Source organism: Zootoca vivipara, chromosome 6, assembly GCF_963506605.1.
Source record: "Zootoca vivipara chromosome 6, rZooViv1.1, whole genome shotgun sequence".
In the NCBI taxonomy this organism is placed as follows: Eukaryota; Metazoa; Chordata; class Lepidosauria; order Squamata; family Lacertidae; genus Zootoca; species Zootoca vivipara.
Window position 1 is genome coordinate 94432651 of NC_083281.1, and position 14176 is coordinate 94446826.

Genomic DNA, 14176 nt, shown 5'->3' on the forward strand with positions numbered 1-14176 from the left:
CCTGGCAATGACTTCCGTCTGCCTCAGGGCCAGCATAAAAGCCTGGGCACCCCGAAATGCCGCCCCTTAGCCCTACGTGTGGGCATGCGCCTCAATTCAGGCGCCAGAAGGAGAGATCGCCCCTCTTGCTGCCTGGGCTCCGACGTCTCACTTAGCCCCTCATCCGCTGTCCGACCAGAGGGTGCCGAGGCTCTGACACGTCTCTGAGCCCTTCCTGCCCGCTCTGTTCCCCAGCGCGTTGCCAGAGCTCGGACAACTCCCTCCCTCCCGCTCTATTCCTCATTCCCTCCTCCTGACTCACTGCTCGTGCTATCGCTGGGTGAAGTGCTGTTCAGGATGACAGGGGGAGGGTCCCTGTAGGAAGTCCCCCTAACAATGGGCAAACCTCGTGCATATTTGTATGGATACAAAGTTTTTAAGAGTCTTTATTCAGGCAATTTCTCAAAGTTGCATCCAGAGTGTGGAAGGCCACCTGGTCACCATTAGAGCCCATCAACACATGTCCTGGGGAAAAACACAACAGGAGGAAGAGATGACAGGGTACAGCACAGGGAGAGAAACAGAAACACCATGGAAAGGGGGGGTGGGAAGTCGGGGGGTTATTATGTATTGAAATGTATGTGTGAAATTTTGGAAAACTTAATTTAAAAAAAACTTCACAAAGGAAAGGAACAGTGAGGAAGAAGAAGGAAATCTATTTATCCATTGCAGCAGTGCTACTGTCAAAATGGGTCAGCAACTGTAAGGAAAGTGTGAGCAGCCCATCCTCTGATGACAATGAACAGGGGAGCAGCTGGAAAGGCTTGGGCAAAACTAACCTGGGAAGGTTTATGCTGAATAGGTTTTCCATCTCCCATGCAAACTAATATAGTGAGCGCAGGCGGGACACCATCAGGTGAGGGCAAAACTTTCACCTTCATGTTCCCTCATTTTCTCATTTTCTCCAGTCTTAAATTCACTTCTCCACATTTCCACATCAGTTTGAGATTCTTAAAAAATAAGCCCACATGAAAATTCACTAGAATTTTAGTCAAATTTATCCTAATATTCACATGCAATTTTATGTTAATATACACTAGTTTGAAAAGTAGTATCCCCTAACATAATGCTTTTTGTGTTATTTTCACCAATGCATACATTTTTCTGCATGCTTTACTATGTGCATTTTTGTACTTGGCTGAAGATCTGCATTGCAAAGTCTGGAGAAGCGCAAATTTCAAAGGACAACTGTTTTGGTTCACATATCTGTTAAACAGTGTGAATTAGACAGCATTGCCTTTAAATTCAAATTGAATCATTTTTTCCCCTATCCTTACATACCACCTCTAGAAAATTCCCTCAGAGCAATCCTGAGTAGTTCAATGCAATCAGGCAGTGATTAGCTTATAGGACATAGTTTATAGGACATACATGAGGGTGGAGATGTTGTGGCTGTTTAGTGGAAGAAAACTACAATGACCTACCCTCTTAGCTTTGCAGAGATGGTTTCCCCCCTTTTGATAATGAAAAGAAGAAATGTTAAATTTGGCCAAATCTTCAAAACGTGTTGGATATAAATAATCTCGGGGGGGGGGGGAAGAGGTTGCAAAGGTTTCAGCAGGTCCTGAAGCTGCGGAGGGACCCACCAAACTTATCAATGGAAGAGGCTGAGTGTGAGGAAAGCATCTCCTTCCCCCAAAAAAGACCACTGCCATAAAAACACAGCAACCCCAGCATTATCATATTTTGTGGTCATTTTATTCCTCTATAGTGGCCCTGGAACAACTCAACTTCAAGGGCATTGGGAGGTGGTGAACCAAGATGTTTCAGGAAACCCACCCCCAGTACATATTGTAAAAGGGCCCCCACGGTAGGCATATGTGGTGAAAGGGAGCACCATCATTTTGCCCAGAGTCCCCTCAACCTTAGAATCCTAGAATTGTAGAGGGAAGGGACCACCAGGGCCATCTAGCCCAACTCCCTGCAACTGAGGAATCTTTCGCCCAACACTGGCCGTGAACCCACAACCCGGAGATCAAATGCTTCCTGCTCCAATGATGGAGAGGCAGTCTGATTTGGGAATGACTATCTGAGGCTTCAATGAGTAAATGGATTGGGTGAAACTGGCCTAACTGGATCAGAACAGTAAACCAACACAACCGCAAGTCTCCTACTGGCTTTCTCAGATTTGCTTTTCCTCTGTTCCCTCACCACTCCTCCTCATTTGGGGTTCTACTTTTGGTCATAACAGATGAGCTCCCCCCTTTAACAGTAATATATGCCTGACCAAAGTCCTGCCATTCACCTTCTCTGGCCTCCTACTAAAGAAATAAAAACACATTGGGCATCTGACGCAACTTGGTTCAGATTAAATCAGAATGAAATTGGCAGTTTGTAGCCTTTAGGATCTGGAGTTTCAGAGAAGGCACTGTCTCCATGAAAGGAGTCTTACGAAAGAAGGTTATCTGGCAATATCCAGATTGGAAGAGGCTAGACATGCTCGTCTTTCCAGGACTGCTGAATCCTATTCGCCCCTTGCAGAGAAATTATGGAGGCAAACCCTTCCCGGAAACCACTGCCAGTAAGAGCTTGAAGGAAACACAAGTCAGGCTCCTTCTTTTGGGCCCCAACATCACACTGGCCTGTCCAAATTGTAGTGGCTGGAGCTGGGGCCCAAGGCTGGATTTTGAGGAGATCCATAGTTGAGGGGGGCCTGTGGCTGCTTTGCTCTGAGTCTCAAACCAGCCAGGCTTGAGTTGCAGGGGTCTCTGTACAAGTATTGTGATGCACTCGGTCCATACGGTGAACTGGGAGGCCCAGGAGGGCTTGCCAGACTGTTGAAGGTTTCCAGAGATGGGACACCAGATGTGGAGGCTGCTGAAGCTGCTGGGAACACACCTTGGGGTGTAAAGGAATTGATGTTCATGGAGTTGAAGAGCTGGAACCCTTTGCTATGGATGGGGTTGGCATGCAGCCCCTTGGGAGCCCAGGTACTGTAGGCATAGGTCGGGTAAAGGTCCTCATACGGGTTCCTTGTCAAGACGTTGAGCTGGGAGCTGAACGCCCCTTTACAGAGTTCTGTCTGCTGATGACGCTCCTTTTTCCGCCACTTGGCTCTGCGATTCTTAAACCAAACCTTGAATGAGAGAAAGAAAGAAAGAAGCTGAAAGGAAAACTCTACTCTCTAATGCAGTGGTCCGTAAGAATTCAGTGGCTGAGTAAACTGATTAAGAATTTCCTTTTGTCTACATTTTTAATCAAACTGACTTAATTCGTTCCTCACAGACAAAGAAACTGGCTGATACAGAATTATTGTTCAGATTTAGTACTTCTCTGGATTTTGTGGAATTATTCATGGCTCAAAAACATACAAAAATGCCTCATGAATGTGCATTTTAGGATAAAATACATTTACAAGTTTACATTGAGTTTTTTTAATTGTGCATATGGAATTGTTGAAAACCACTTTGACATGTTTTATGAAACTGCAATATACAGTGGTACCTTGGTTCTCAAACACCTTGGTACTCAAATAACTTGGAACCCAAACACTGCAAACCCAGAAGTAAGTGTTCCAGTTTGCGAACTTTTTTCGGAAGCCAAACATGCTCCGTTTTGAGTGTTCTGCTTCCGCTTTGAGTGCCACACTTCCATTTTGAGTGTCACGCTGAGGTCTGTCTGTTTTTGCTATTTATTTTGTGTTTTTGTGGCTTTTTTGTTTTGTTTTTGTAACTGTGTGGAACCCAGTTCAGCTACTGATTGATTGACTGATTGTGTGACTGCAGTACATTGTTTATTTCTTTCATTTTATGGATCAATGGTATCATTAGATAGTAAAATTCATGTTAAATTGCTGTTTTAGGGGTTGTTTTTAAAAGTCTGGAATGGATTAATCCATTTTGCATTACATTCTATGGGAAAGCACGCCTTGGTTTTAGAGCTTTTTGGAACAGACTTCCGGAACGGATTAAGTTTGAGAACCAAGGTACCACTGTACAAGTATTTATCAAAAAAATCATGAAATCGTTATCATGATATGGACTTCAAACCAGTTTTGGACGATATATTGTCCAGTCCTACACCCAAACCACCAACCCTGAGCTTCTGTAGGTGACAGAACTACCAAGAGGGCTCCCAATGCAGATCTTAACCTTCAAGGTGGTTTCTATGGAAAGAGATGGTCCTTCAGATATTTTGGGCTTAATCATTTAGGGCTTTAAACACTAATGTGAACATCATAAATTGGGCCTGAAAATGAACTGGCAACTAATGCAGCTGTTTTAAAACAGGAGTCTGTGAGCTCTAAATGGAACCTCAGCATTTTGGCCTGATTGAAGTTTCTGAGTCATCTTCAAGGGCAGCTCAACATAGCGAGTGCGTTGCAATAATCCAGCCTGGAAGTTACCAGAACATGGAATACTGTGGCCGAGACATTTCTATCCAATAGGCATCATAGTCTGTAGATCAGGCAGAGCTGGAATAAGGCACTCCTAGCCACTGAAGCCATCTGAACCTCCTGGGACAGAGTTGAATCCAGGAGCACAGTGCAGACCTTCTCCTTGCAAGAGTTTGCAGCTCCATCTCCCAGGTGTGACAACTTGAGCCACGTAACACCTTTCTCTTTTCAGAATTCAGCTTCAGTTTATGGGCCCACATTCATTCAATCACTGCCTCTCCTGATTCAGATGGGACAGAGAGATAGAGCTGGATGTCATCCATTTATTTGACATCTCACTCCAAATCTCCTGATGATAGTTCCCAGCAGCTTCATATATTGTTGAATAGCAGGTAGGGAAATATGGAACCCTGCGGGACAATACAAGTCAGCTCCCTTGGCGCTGAACAGCAGCTTCCCATAGCTATTTTCTGGAAATGGCCCTGGAGGTAGAAGTGGAACCACTGAAGCATAGTGCCTCCAAGCCCCACCTCCCAGAGGTGCTCCAGGAGGATACCATGGCCGGCAGTATCAAAAGCTGCTGATGGGCCAAGGAGAATGAGCAGGGTCACACTGCCTTTGTGTCTCTCTAGACAAATGCCATCAACCAAGGTAGTCAAGACAGTTTCAGTGACATGGCAAGTGCTGAAGCCACTGGAGTGGATCCAAGTAATTGGTTTCCTCCAAGCATGCCTGAGGTTGGACCACCATTTAAAATATGATGCCTACAGGACAGCATGAATTATTATTCTCTAATGCTGTGGTTTTTTTGGGGGGGGAGACAATATTCACACTACACATTCTGAGTGACTAAAAGCTGCCTGGCTGCCTGCCCCAGCAGAAGCGCCACAGCTGCCAACTTGGTGCTTCCATTAGTACAACTGCATTGCCCTGACCTCGCTCCTGCCCTGCCCCAGCCTTCTTTAGAGGCGCCTCTGGTCTGGTGTTTGGTTGGTTTTTTGCAGATGTATTCTGCAGCATGTCATTGAAGCAATAATTGTGCCACATATTGTAAAAGAGACAATATTTCATGTCCCCACCCCATGTTCCCCCAAAATTTCAGTTTTCCAATTGGAAAAATGGGAGACAAGACATGGGGGGGGGAATGGGGTGTTGCTTTTTTCTGACCCCCACCCCAGCTTTTGCATCTCTAGGTACACTTGCTGCCTGTCTCAACACAGCTCCCAGCTCACCCTAATCCTGGGCTCTGTCAGATTGGTCCAGCCCGCAATCTCCTCCCTGGTGGTCATGTCCGGGTAGCGATTCCGTTGAAAAGTGGCCTCCAGCTCCTGGAGCTGCTGGCTGGTGAAATGAGTCCTCTGCCTACGTGGCTTCTTCTTCCCAACGTTGGCCTCCTCCTCACCGCTGGAATCTGAAGATTTGCACTGAGAAACCTCACCATTCTCTCCTGTAAAGAACCAGGAACATGGGAGATGTCAGCATGTACAGTGGGCATCAAGCTCACCACCTGCCTTCTGTATTGATTTTATGGTATTTCATGCTTTTTGCATTCATAGATTTTATTGTACACCACCCCGATTTCATTTATTATATTTCTTTGCCACTTTTCACTCACACGTGTCACATGACAATAACAGAACAGAATGGCATAATTACAACACAAATCATATAGAATAATTGACAAATCATCAGTAGAACAACGATCTTCTCTAAAACACTCTCAACAAAACAATTAAAAAAATAAGTTAAACAGCACAACTTTCTGCATTGAAAAAAAGTAAACAAACTGGAGAGCACTGGATGGACAACTGGGAAAACAATGACTAGTAGAGGACTAACAGAATAACCCAGATTGAGCATCTGACTATTTTTAAGAAATATTGTACATCCAACTGACAGCTGGGTATCTTTTTATCTATTTCTTTCTCTTTTTTTCTGTCCTTACTTTTCTCTCCCTTGGTAGTTTATTATTATTCCCATATTATTTCTCTCTCTCATTGTACTTTGGTAAGAACTGCATACAGATGAAAGGGAAGGACAGTTGGGACCCTGTGTGAGAGGCGGGTCAGGAGAGCTCTCCCAGGGTAGGAGGCTGTGGGAAGAGAAGGATGAGCCCAGGTGAGAGTTGGGAAGGCACACTTTCCTCTGTAGGGGATAAAAGCTAAGTTATAGTGATGAGGGAGGATCTTGTAGTTTTTTCTTCAGTTTCTTCTTTCTTTAATTTCTTCCTTCTCTTTATTTCCTGTAGATTGATTTCTTTCTTTTATTGTGAAAACTTCAACAACAAAAAATCAAGAAACTCCCCCCCCAAACAACCAAAAACAAACTAAGCATTGTTGAATACATCTATTTTGTATAAGAGACAATCTAAAGTATTTTTCTAAATAAATAATAGCTACCGTATGTTCTCTAGGGGAAAGATCTGTAGAGGTACCTAAAATGAGGCTAATTTTGCTTACTTCAAACATTACAAACAGTATTTTTATTGCTCAACTGGATAACTTGGAGTAACTTTCCACCCAGGAACCTTTTAGCACAGCTGTGCCACTGACTTTCTGCACTATAAAAATTATAGTTCAACACAATACTTTATAATGCTGTACTGCCCCCCCTCCCCCCGGGAATTGTACATTGAACACACCCACAGGCAAAAGCAGTGCTTTTTTTAAAAAGAAAAAAAAGTTGCTGGTACTCACCATAAAGTTGCTACGCCACACTTTTAACATTTGGGGGGAAAGAGGTGACAGTATATATTATGTATCCTTGAATACCCCCAGAAAAATGGCACTAGACAAAACCCTCCTATAAAGCTTATTGAGAAGAAAATCCCTTTTTATGCTATATGCTTACATTTTATTTAAAAGGTTCGCAATACATCAATTCTATAGATAAGGGAAGGAAAGAGAAATTTCAACACAATACAGTACAAAATAAATTTGCAATTCAGATAAACCAGCAGCAAGTTTCCCAACATTAGACTCCTTCTCCTTTAAAATGTGTAAAACTTATTTACAGACCCCCTTAAGACACTGTCACTATTCTACATCCTTACATTTTAAAATAGTCCTATATTCCTAGTGATCTATAGTAACGCACTTAAGTAACACCTAAGGAAAAAATTGTCCTTAAGCAGCACTTCACATTAGCTACTGAAACAGGTACAATTCCCAAGTTAGCTGCACATTTGTGCATTTCAGCTGGGCTTGTGTGCTGAATCCTGTGTAGCAGGTTCCAGTGAAATAAAGAAGTTATTTTGGAGTACTGTAGTGCTGCCACCATAAAAGTGGCGATCTCCCCCGTAAGTTCACAACAAATAATGTTAAATGGACATTAGTGGCAAGGCAGAAAACTTGTAATTATCACTTCCTTTGTTCAAACCCAATAGATTTGTGCATTTGTCCACGATTAAACATGCATTCGTAGTTATACTAAGAAACTCATTTATTGACAAAGACACAGGTTGAGGAAGAAGAGCAATGGCAATATCATGGAAAAGGTGACAGTATGAAATGTTAAAGATAGTTAAAAGTAGCAGTTGTGAGAGGGCAAGACAAATCAGCTACATTTATTAAAACAATCTGTGGGGGTGGTATCCACTCAAGTTTTAGTCAGAGCAGACCCACTTAAATTAATGGGTCTAAATTAATGATGTCCATTAGATTCAATGGCCCTACTCCAAGTAGAACTAACAAATGGATACATTCCTGGGTCTCAACAAACAACACACAAACATTTTTAGGATCGCCTAACGTTATTACTGAAATCTATGGTAATACTGTCAGTGGTAATTCTACCACAGTTCTCTGAAATCAGGCAAAGCATTCCACTGTTGAGGAAAAGCATTTCTTGGAAGGGGGTAACTGAATTAAGAGTCAAGATTAGGGCAGACTCTATACTTTGTTGGGAAAGGTATCTTACATTAAAAGCCACCGCGCAAAAATGTGCTATGCATCCTTCCTTCTCCATCAAAGTGTACGGAGCCACTTTTTCAAGCACCTGTGCTCTGTTTAACCATGAAGTGTAGCCAGCATAGTCAGTCAAGGCTCCAGAAGTTGACCCCCTCCCTCATCTAAAAGACACACGAATAAAGTCTATTTCACACGAACTTCAACCATTTTTGATCCAGATTCTGTTGGTGAAGCTCTGAAATTCTTCATGTTCAACTTTACGAATTATCTAGATGTTCATTTCAAAACAGTTCCAGGCAGGTTACTAAGCAAGCCAATGTTTCCTAGGAGCATTCTGCAGACAGATTTGTGAAACCGGATTCCGGGGTACGTGCTGCTGTTCGGGGCTCCCTTCTAGGCTTCCCAACTCTGCCAGGTCTTGAGGCTCATGACGTCTGAGCTGTAATTCAAAAACTGAAAACGCTACTGGAACGGGGGAAATGATGCCAACCCATCTTGTCCCATTTCAAGCCCAGGCGACTATTGGCCTTTGCACTTGGGGGCTTCGCTCCCCCTCCTCGCCGACTTTCAGTCCCGCTTCCCTTCCCGCCATTGCCGCGAGCCTTCGTTCCAGGCCACGTAGACGAAGAGCGCCAGCACGACGTGAACAGCCAGCACAGCAACGACCGCGGCATAGAAATAGCCGTCTCGGCTTGACATTCCCAAGGCACCTTCAAACAGGTAGGCCTTCGAGGAGAAATACAGCCCAATGGGCAGCAGAATCATTAACGTTGTGAAGAACAAGAGCGTTCTCAGGGTCGAAGCTAAGGAGCTTCCCTTTCTGGGCTCCAGGGCGGCCTTGTCCTCGCGCTCCATGACAGAGAAGAGGTGCGCCTTTCCGCCCGCCGCCTCTCCGAAGGGAACAGAAGAAGCTGCGCGCGCAGAGAGCGTCCTGGTCAGCTGACGCCTTCCCTTCCCACCCTCCACCGCGGCCGCCGGTCACGTGACCAAGGAAAACCCTTTTAGCGATCGCTCTGTGAAACGTTCCTTCCGAGTTGATCGCTGTTTCGTTGCTTCCAGTTCCAGCGTTGCTGAGCATGGGGGAAATCAGTACTGTAATGAATTGCCCTTTAGTGAATCAGTTACTGTTCCCTGGGAGGGGTTTTTTCATTTCCCCTTTTATTTATTTTGTAGGAAAATAAGCTATTTCACATACAAAGGAGAGAGAGTTTTAACTTTCCCCCGAGTGGGCAGCAAAAATATTAAGGACAGTTACCATATTTACTTGAATCTAATGCTCACCGTTTTTCGCGGGGATTCGAACTGCTGACCTTCCAACACATAGGACCTTTTGTTTAATTTCCAAGCAAAGGGTCTGCTGGTTTCTCTTTAAGGTTTCCAGACTCAAAAGAGAGCAGGGCAATTAAAGGCACAGAAGTCCTGTCCTCTATTGAGTTTGGCAACCCACAGCGCCACCTGCATCCCATACTTTCCTCTTTCTAAAATACATTGTCGGGGACAGCCCAATGATGTAGCAAAGATGCTTTCTTTTTACATTAAAGCACTGTATACAGCTGCTTGGTTTTTTTAGAAGTGAAGCAGCAGCACACAGGGGAGAGAGGGTGTCCCCCTTCCACATCTAAAATAATCACTCAATAGCTTTCAGCCTTGTAAAGTGGAGAGGATGGGGTGTCCATTTGTACATATGCTGCAGGCTACCGACAATTATTTGGGGAAATGATGTGGTTAAAACTCTGGGCCGGCCCTCACATTAAGCAGAGTGAGGCAGCCGCTTCATGTGCCGGATGTGAGGGGTGGGAAGAGTGGCAACAAAGTGCTAGATGGCAGAATTTTTGTGTGCCACACAGGCTGCCCTCTGCCCCCTAAGCTCGCCAAATATCCTCAGGTTTTGTGAAGGACACGATCCTAAAGCAAGTTTCAGCTGTTGCTGCTCCAATCAGCTTTTCTATATGGAAGCAGGAGAGGCCTGTGCCACCTCAGGCAGCAAAATGTAGTAGACCAGCCCTATTAAGATCCTCGTCTCCCCTAGTGCCTCTGCTCCAGTCCGAATTTGATCCCTCTCTTTGGTGTGGCTGGGGAGATTGGTGCTGAGGCAGAAAAGCCAAGTGTCTCCCTTCCCATCACCTCCACCACCTTCCCATTGGTACAAATATTTTTGCACTTAAGAAAAAAAAAGTTGACACCATTTCCTACCCTTTCGTGGCATTTCAGATCTGCCCCTGTGTGCCAGCTGCCCTGGCAGTGTCAGGCATGGCTGACAAGCACCTACAATTGCTTACTCTGTCCAAGCCGCTGGAAGTGTTTATGAGCATAACAGGCAATAATGATAAACAGGAGTTTAATAACTTTCTCCTTTAACCTAAGCTAATCCTGGGTACTTGCAAAGACTGGGTACTTGCAGCAAGAGCGATTACCCCAGGACAGGCTGTTCTGAGACAATTTGTTTGTCATTCACCTCTGGGACGCTGATGTTCTCAGCTAGAGTTAACTGGCCAGTTTCAGTCTAATATACTAAGCTTTTCATTGGCTCCAGTCCACTTCCTGCCTCTGTGAGGTGAATGGCTACTCCAGAGAAGAGATCGGCAAATCTGACAGTTTCAGTTTCTCTCAAATGGAGTTCTTCACATTACCACATTGGTTTGCAGGGTTGTCTTTAAAAAAGTGAAAAAAATCTTTGAAAAAAATCTGAAGAAGTGTGCATGCACACGAAAGCTCATACCAATGACAGTTGGTCTCTAAGGTGCTGCTGGAAGGAATTTTTTTATTTTGTTTTAAAAAACAAAACACTCATGAAAATTAATCAGCATTTTTGAATTTCTACTGCACAGATTTTTGTACACAATCTTGCCTAGTAGACACATTTTTGCAAATGCATTTTCCCAGTTATACTGCACTTTTCAGTAATTTTCACTAATATATGCATTTTATGCACAGTTCACCTGAGTATATACATTTTTGCACATATTACTCGGCTGGAGAATTGCATTTCAAAATTAAGAGAAGTGTGAATTTTAAGGAATGGTTATGTTTCAGTTCAGGGATTGTTTCAGAAAGTGTGAATTAGGCGCTGAATCGAATTGCTCCCAATCCTTATTAGGGGGAGGGCCTTTCTCATCAATGACACTCCAGGTACACCTTCAGTGCCAGTTGAAGGCCTCTTTGTTCTCCCAAGATTTTAAAATCTGAATTTCTATCACACTGATTGTATATAAAAAAGTTCTGCAATTGTTCTTATAATTTCTTTCATATTGAAATTTATAATTGTGAGCCACCCAAATAATTGTTATTGGTCAGCCTCTATAAATTCCTTAATAATTATTGTAATTGAAAGTACAGTATATCTTTTTCTATATCCCTGACTAACACAGCTCTCTAAAATACCTGCTCTGACTGAGTAAAACAAAGACCTATCTTGTATGTCAATCTGGGTAATTTCTGAGAAGCTTGCAAGGAGGGCATGAAAACAACAACTATCCCATTACTTGTCTCAACACTTGGTGCTCAGAGATACACTGCTTCTGAACAGGGAGGTTCCATTTAGCTATCATGTTTAATAGCTTTCTTGTGAAAAAGTATATCCTGAATCTGTTGCCTGCCTGTCAACTTCAATGGGTGACCCCATGTTCTGGAAGGAGAAAGGGACAAACATTTAATTCCACTCTGCCTTTTCACAGGAGGCATCATTTTTAAAAGCCTCTTCCACTGGCACAAATTTGGGGGGGGGGGGGGGATGTGCCATGTTGTGACATGTGACATGTTGGCTCTGTGAGCCAAGAGCACCTGTGTTTTGGATGCTGTCAACATTTAAATTGTAAGCTCTTTGGGGCAAGGGCTTGACTTTCTTGCTAATATTACTTTGCCTCCCACCAAATGCAGTACTGGAGTACAGAAGAGTATAAACTGTCTGAATTAGGTCAAATCTCTGCAGGGTATACTTGCCCTTTCTACTTCCAATTACTCTTGCATGGCTTGAAGTTGAAGCAAAGGAAGGATAGAAAATATCTCAGGTCAAGAGAATATAAACAGAAAAACAATTATCTATTAATACTACTACAGAAACCATGCAGCTCTGAAGAAAGATGGTCACACCAGCAACTGGGCCCAAATATAAATCAGATCTTAAGGATCTGTGGTGTTCCCGTTGCCCATTTCAAAATATTGTCCTAATTTGCTGTTCTTCCCTCACTTAACTCGGTTTCTTTGCCACAATCCCATATATTTTCAGGATTTATTCTTGGCCTCCCATTCTTGAATCCCAGATAACTTAAGCCATAAAAACTCCAGCTCCCTGGTTCTTTAACTGCAGTTGTTAACACAGTCTGGAATCTCTGCTCTAGACTCTAACCATGCATTGAGAAAGTGGAAACTAATTCCTCCCTTTGCTTCTCTGGTTATATGGGCAGGAGTTTGGATGAGGCTGGAAACAAATGCTACTTTTCTCAAGAGAACTGAAAGAGGGATCATCATTGCTTTATACATGTACAGTACACTCACCCAGGTTTCACCACTGGCACCCAGGCTTTGCAGGTATAAGAAAACTGCCGGATAGGTTGTGCAACCAGAAGTGACAGTGGAACAGAATAAGTACGGTAACTCTTTCTCTCTTTTTTCAGTTCCCTTTACTTGCTTCCAGCCTGCTGCAAATTTATGACGTTGCTCATCTGTGCTAACTAAAGGATTACTTTCAGAGGCACCACCACTCCCCGAACCAATGGCTTGGGAGCCCCCAAGAAAGCAGGTCTCTTTGACTCCATCCATGCCTTACCTCCACTCTCTGTGCTGGGTGTCCCAGCCAGAGCTCTCGGTGGTATCCCATCGGTGGCCCCATCTACAGCTTGCAGCAATGTTGACATACTCCCAAAGGTGCAAAGACAGGTCCCTGTGTTCAAGCCCCACTGCTTGGAAGCAGAATCACGATGCCTCCTACTCCACAAAATCTCTCTGGCCGGCAGAGCCTAATGCGTCTCTTTTGCTGTGCTGATGGGAGATGACGAGCATGGAACAGGCCGTCCGGGCTAAGCAATCCCTTCCCACTGGCTCTTTGAAATCAAAATCCTTACTGGTTGTGAACCTCTGTCCAGGGATCTCCGTTAGCCATATTCTAAAGGCTTAGCTTTCTTCCACCAGGACCACCTTAAGGTCTGGTTCTTCCCTCCACCAAAGAGGTTTGCAACTTCTTAGGGGCTATTTCGCTCCCAGGGCGCTGCTGTTTTTCAACCCACCTCCCCTCTCTCACATGTTTATTTCTCTTTCCCAGGACTGGCGTGTTCTTTAGCTCGGCGGGAAGAGGGTGTGTGTGTGTCAAATATCAGGGACAGCTGAGTGCAATCTAACCAGGTGCCAATCAGGCATGGTCTCCACAGCGGGCTGGGGAAGCTGGATGTGGGGATGGATGAGAAGATGGCAGCTGGGGAGGCCAGTGTTTTGTTCAGCTTGTGCTCATTGGAGGAGGAGACGCTGAATGTGCACCATTTCAGCACCAGTTGTCTTTCTCTGTTTACATTTCCCATTTGGAGTTTCATTCATCCTTGTGGCTTGCCTCTGACACCACTTAATGGGAGAAAAGAAGAACTGTCCTGTGAGAGGAGATCAAAGGTCCATCGAGCCCAGGATTGTGTTTCCAAGAGTGAGCAGTCAGCTGGCTCAGAATATAGGGATGGGGGAAAGACATTCAGTTTGGTTCACATTTTTAATGCAAACTGACCTAGTTTAAGGATGGGAGAGAAATTCCATTCAGTTCGTGTTGAAAGGCACTTATTCAAAATGATATGCAAACTATCCTTCAAAATTCTCACTTGTCTAATTTCTGCAATAAAGAAATTCTCCAAGGGAAAAAAATGTGTACTGTACAAAAATTAGGGGAAAGTGTGCATAAGAGTGCATGTATCAGTGA

General features: G+C 44.0%; 2 protein-coding genes across 3 annotated transcripts; both read right to left on the bottom strand.

The window, feature by feature from the left end:
• Positions 1–1337: 1337 nt before the first annotated feature.
• Positions 1338–13531, bottom strand: LOC118087356 (pituitary homeobox 2). The gene is made up of 3 exons (XM_035119923.2): positions 13049–13531; positions 5608–5822; positions 1338–3115 (listed from the first exon to the last, which is right to left on the bottom strand). Exons 1-3 carry the CDS (start codon positions 13134–13136, stop codon positions 2612–2614), a joined length of 807 nt encoding a protein of 268 aa, XP_034975814.1. The 5' UTR covers positions 13137–13531; the 3' UTR covers positions 1338–2611.
• LOC118087357 (vacuolar ATPase assembly integral membrane protein VMA21-like) lies at positions 5831–9185 on the bottom strand. Of its 2 annotated transcripts, XR_009557829.1 has the most exons (2): positions 8294–9185; positions 5831–7091 (listed from the first exon to the last, which is right to left on the bottom strand). XR_009557829.1 is itself a non-coding variant. In XM_035119925.2 (1 exon), exon 1 carries the CDS (start codon positions 9136–9138, stop codon positions 8851–8853), a length of 288 nt encoding a protein of 95 aa, XP_034975816.1. In that variant the 5' UTR covers positions 9139–9185; the 3' UTR covers positions 7506–8850. The 2 variants fall into 2 exon arrangements, 1 of the variants encoding a protein (XP_034975816.1); XM_035119925.2 differs by lacking the exon at positions 5831–7091 and having other exon boundaries at positions 7506–9185.
• Positions 13532–14176: the final 645 nt, after the last annotated feature.

Coding starts and splice junctions, on each gene's coding strand:
- LOC118087357 (XM_035119925.2), bottom strand. CDS start 9,138: ATGGAGCGCGAGGACAAGGCCGCCCTGGAGCCCAGAAAGGGAAGCTCC.
- LOC118087356 (XM_035119923.2), bottom strand. CDS start 13,136: ATGTCAACATTGCTGCAAGCTGTAGATGGGGCCACCGATGGGATACCA. Junction 5,823..13,048: donor ACCCAGCACAGAGAGTGGAG/GTAAGGCATGGA, acceptor GGTTCTTTACAG/GAGAGAATGGTGAGGTTTCT. Junction 3,116..5,607: donor TGACAGAGCCCAGGATTAGG/GTGAGCTGGGAG, acceptor CTCTCATTCAAG/GTTTGGTTTAAGAATCGCAG.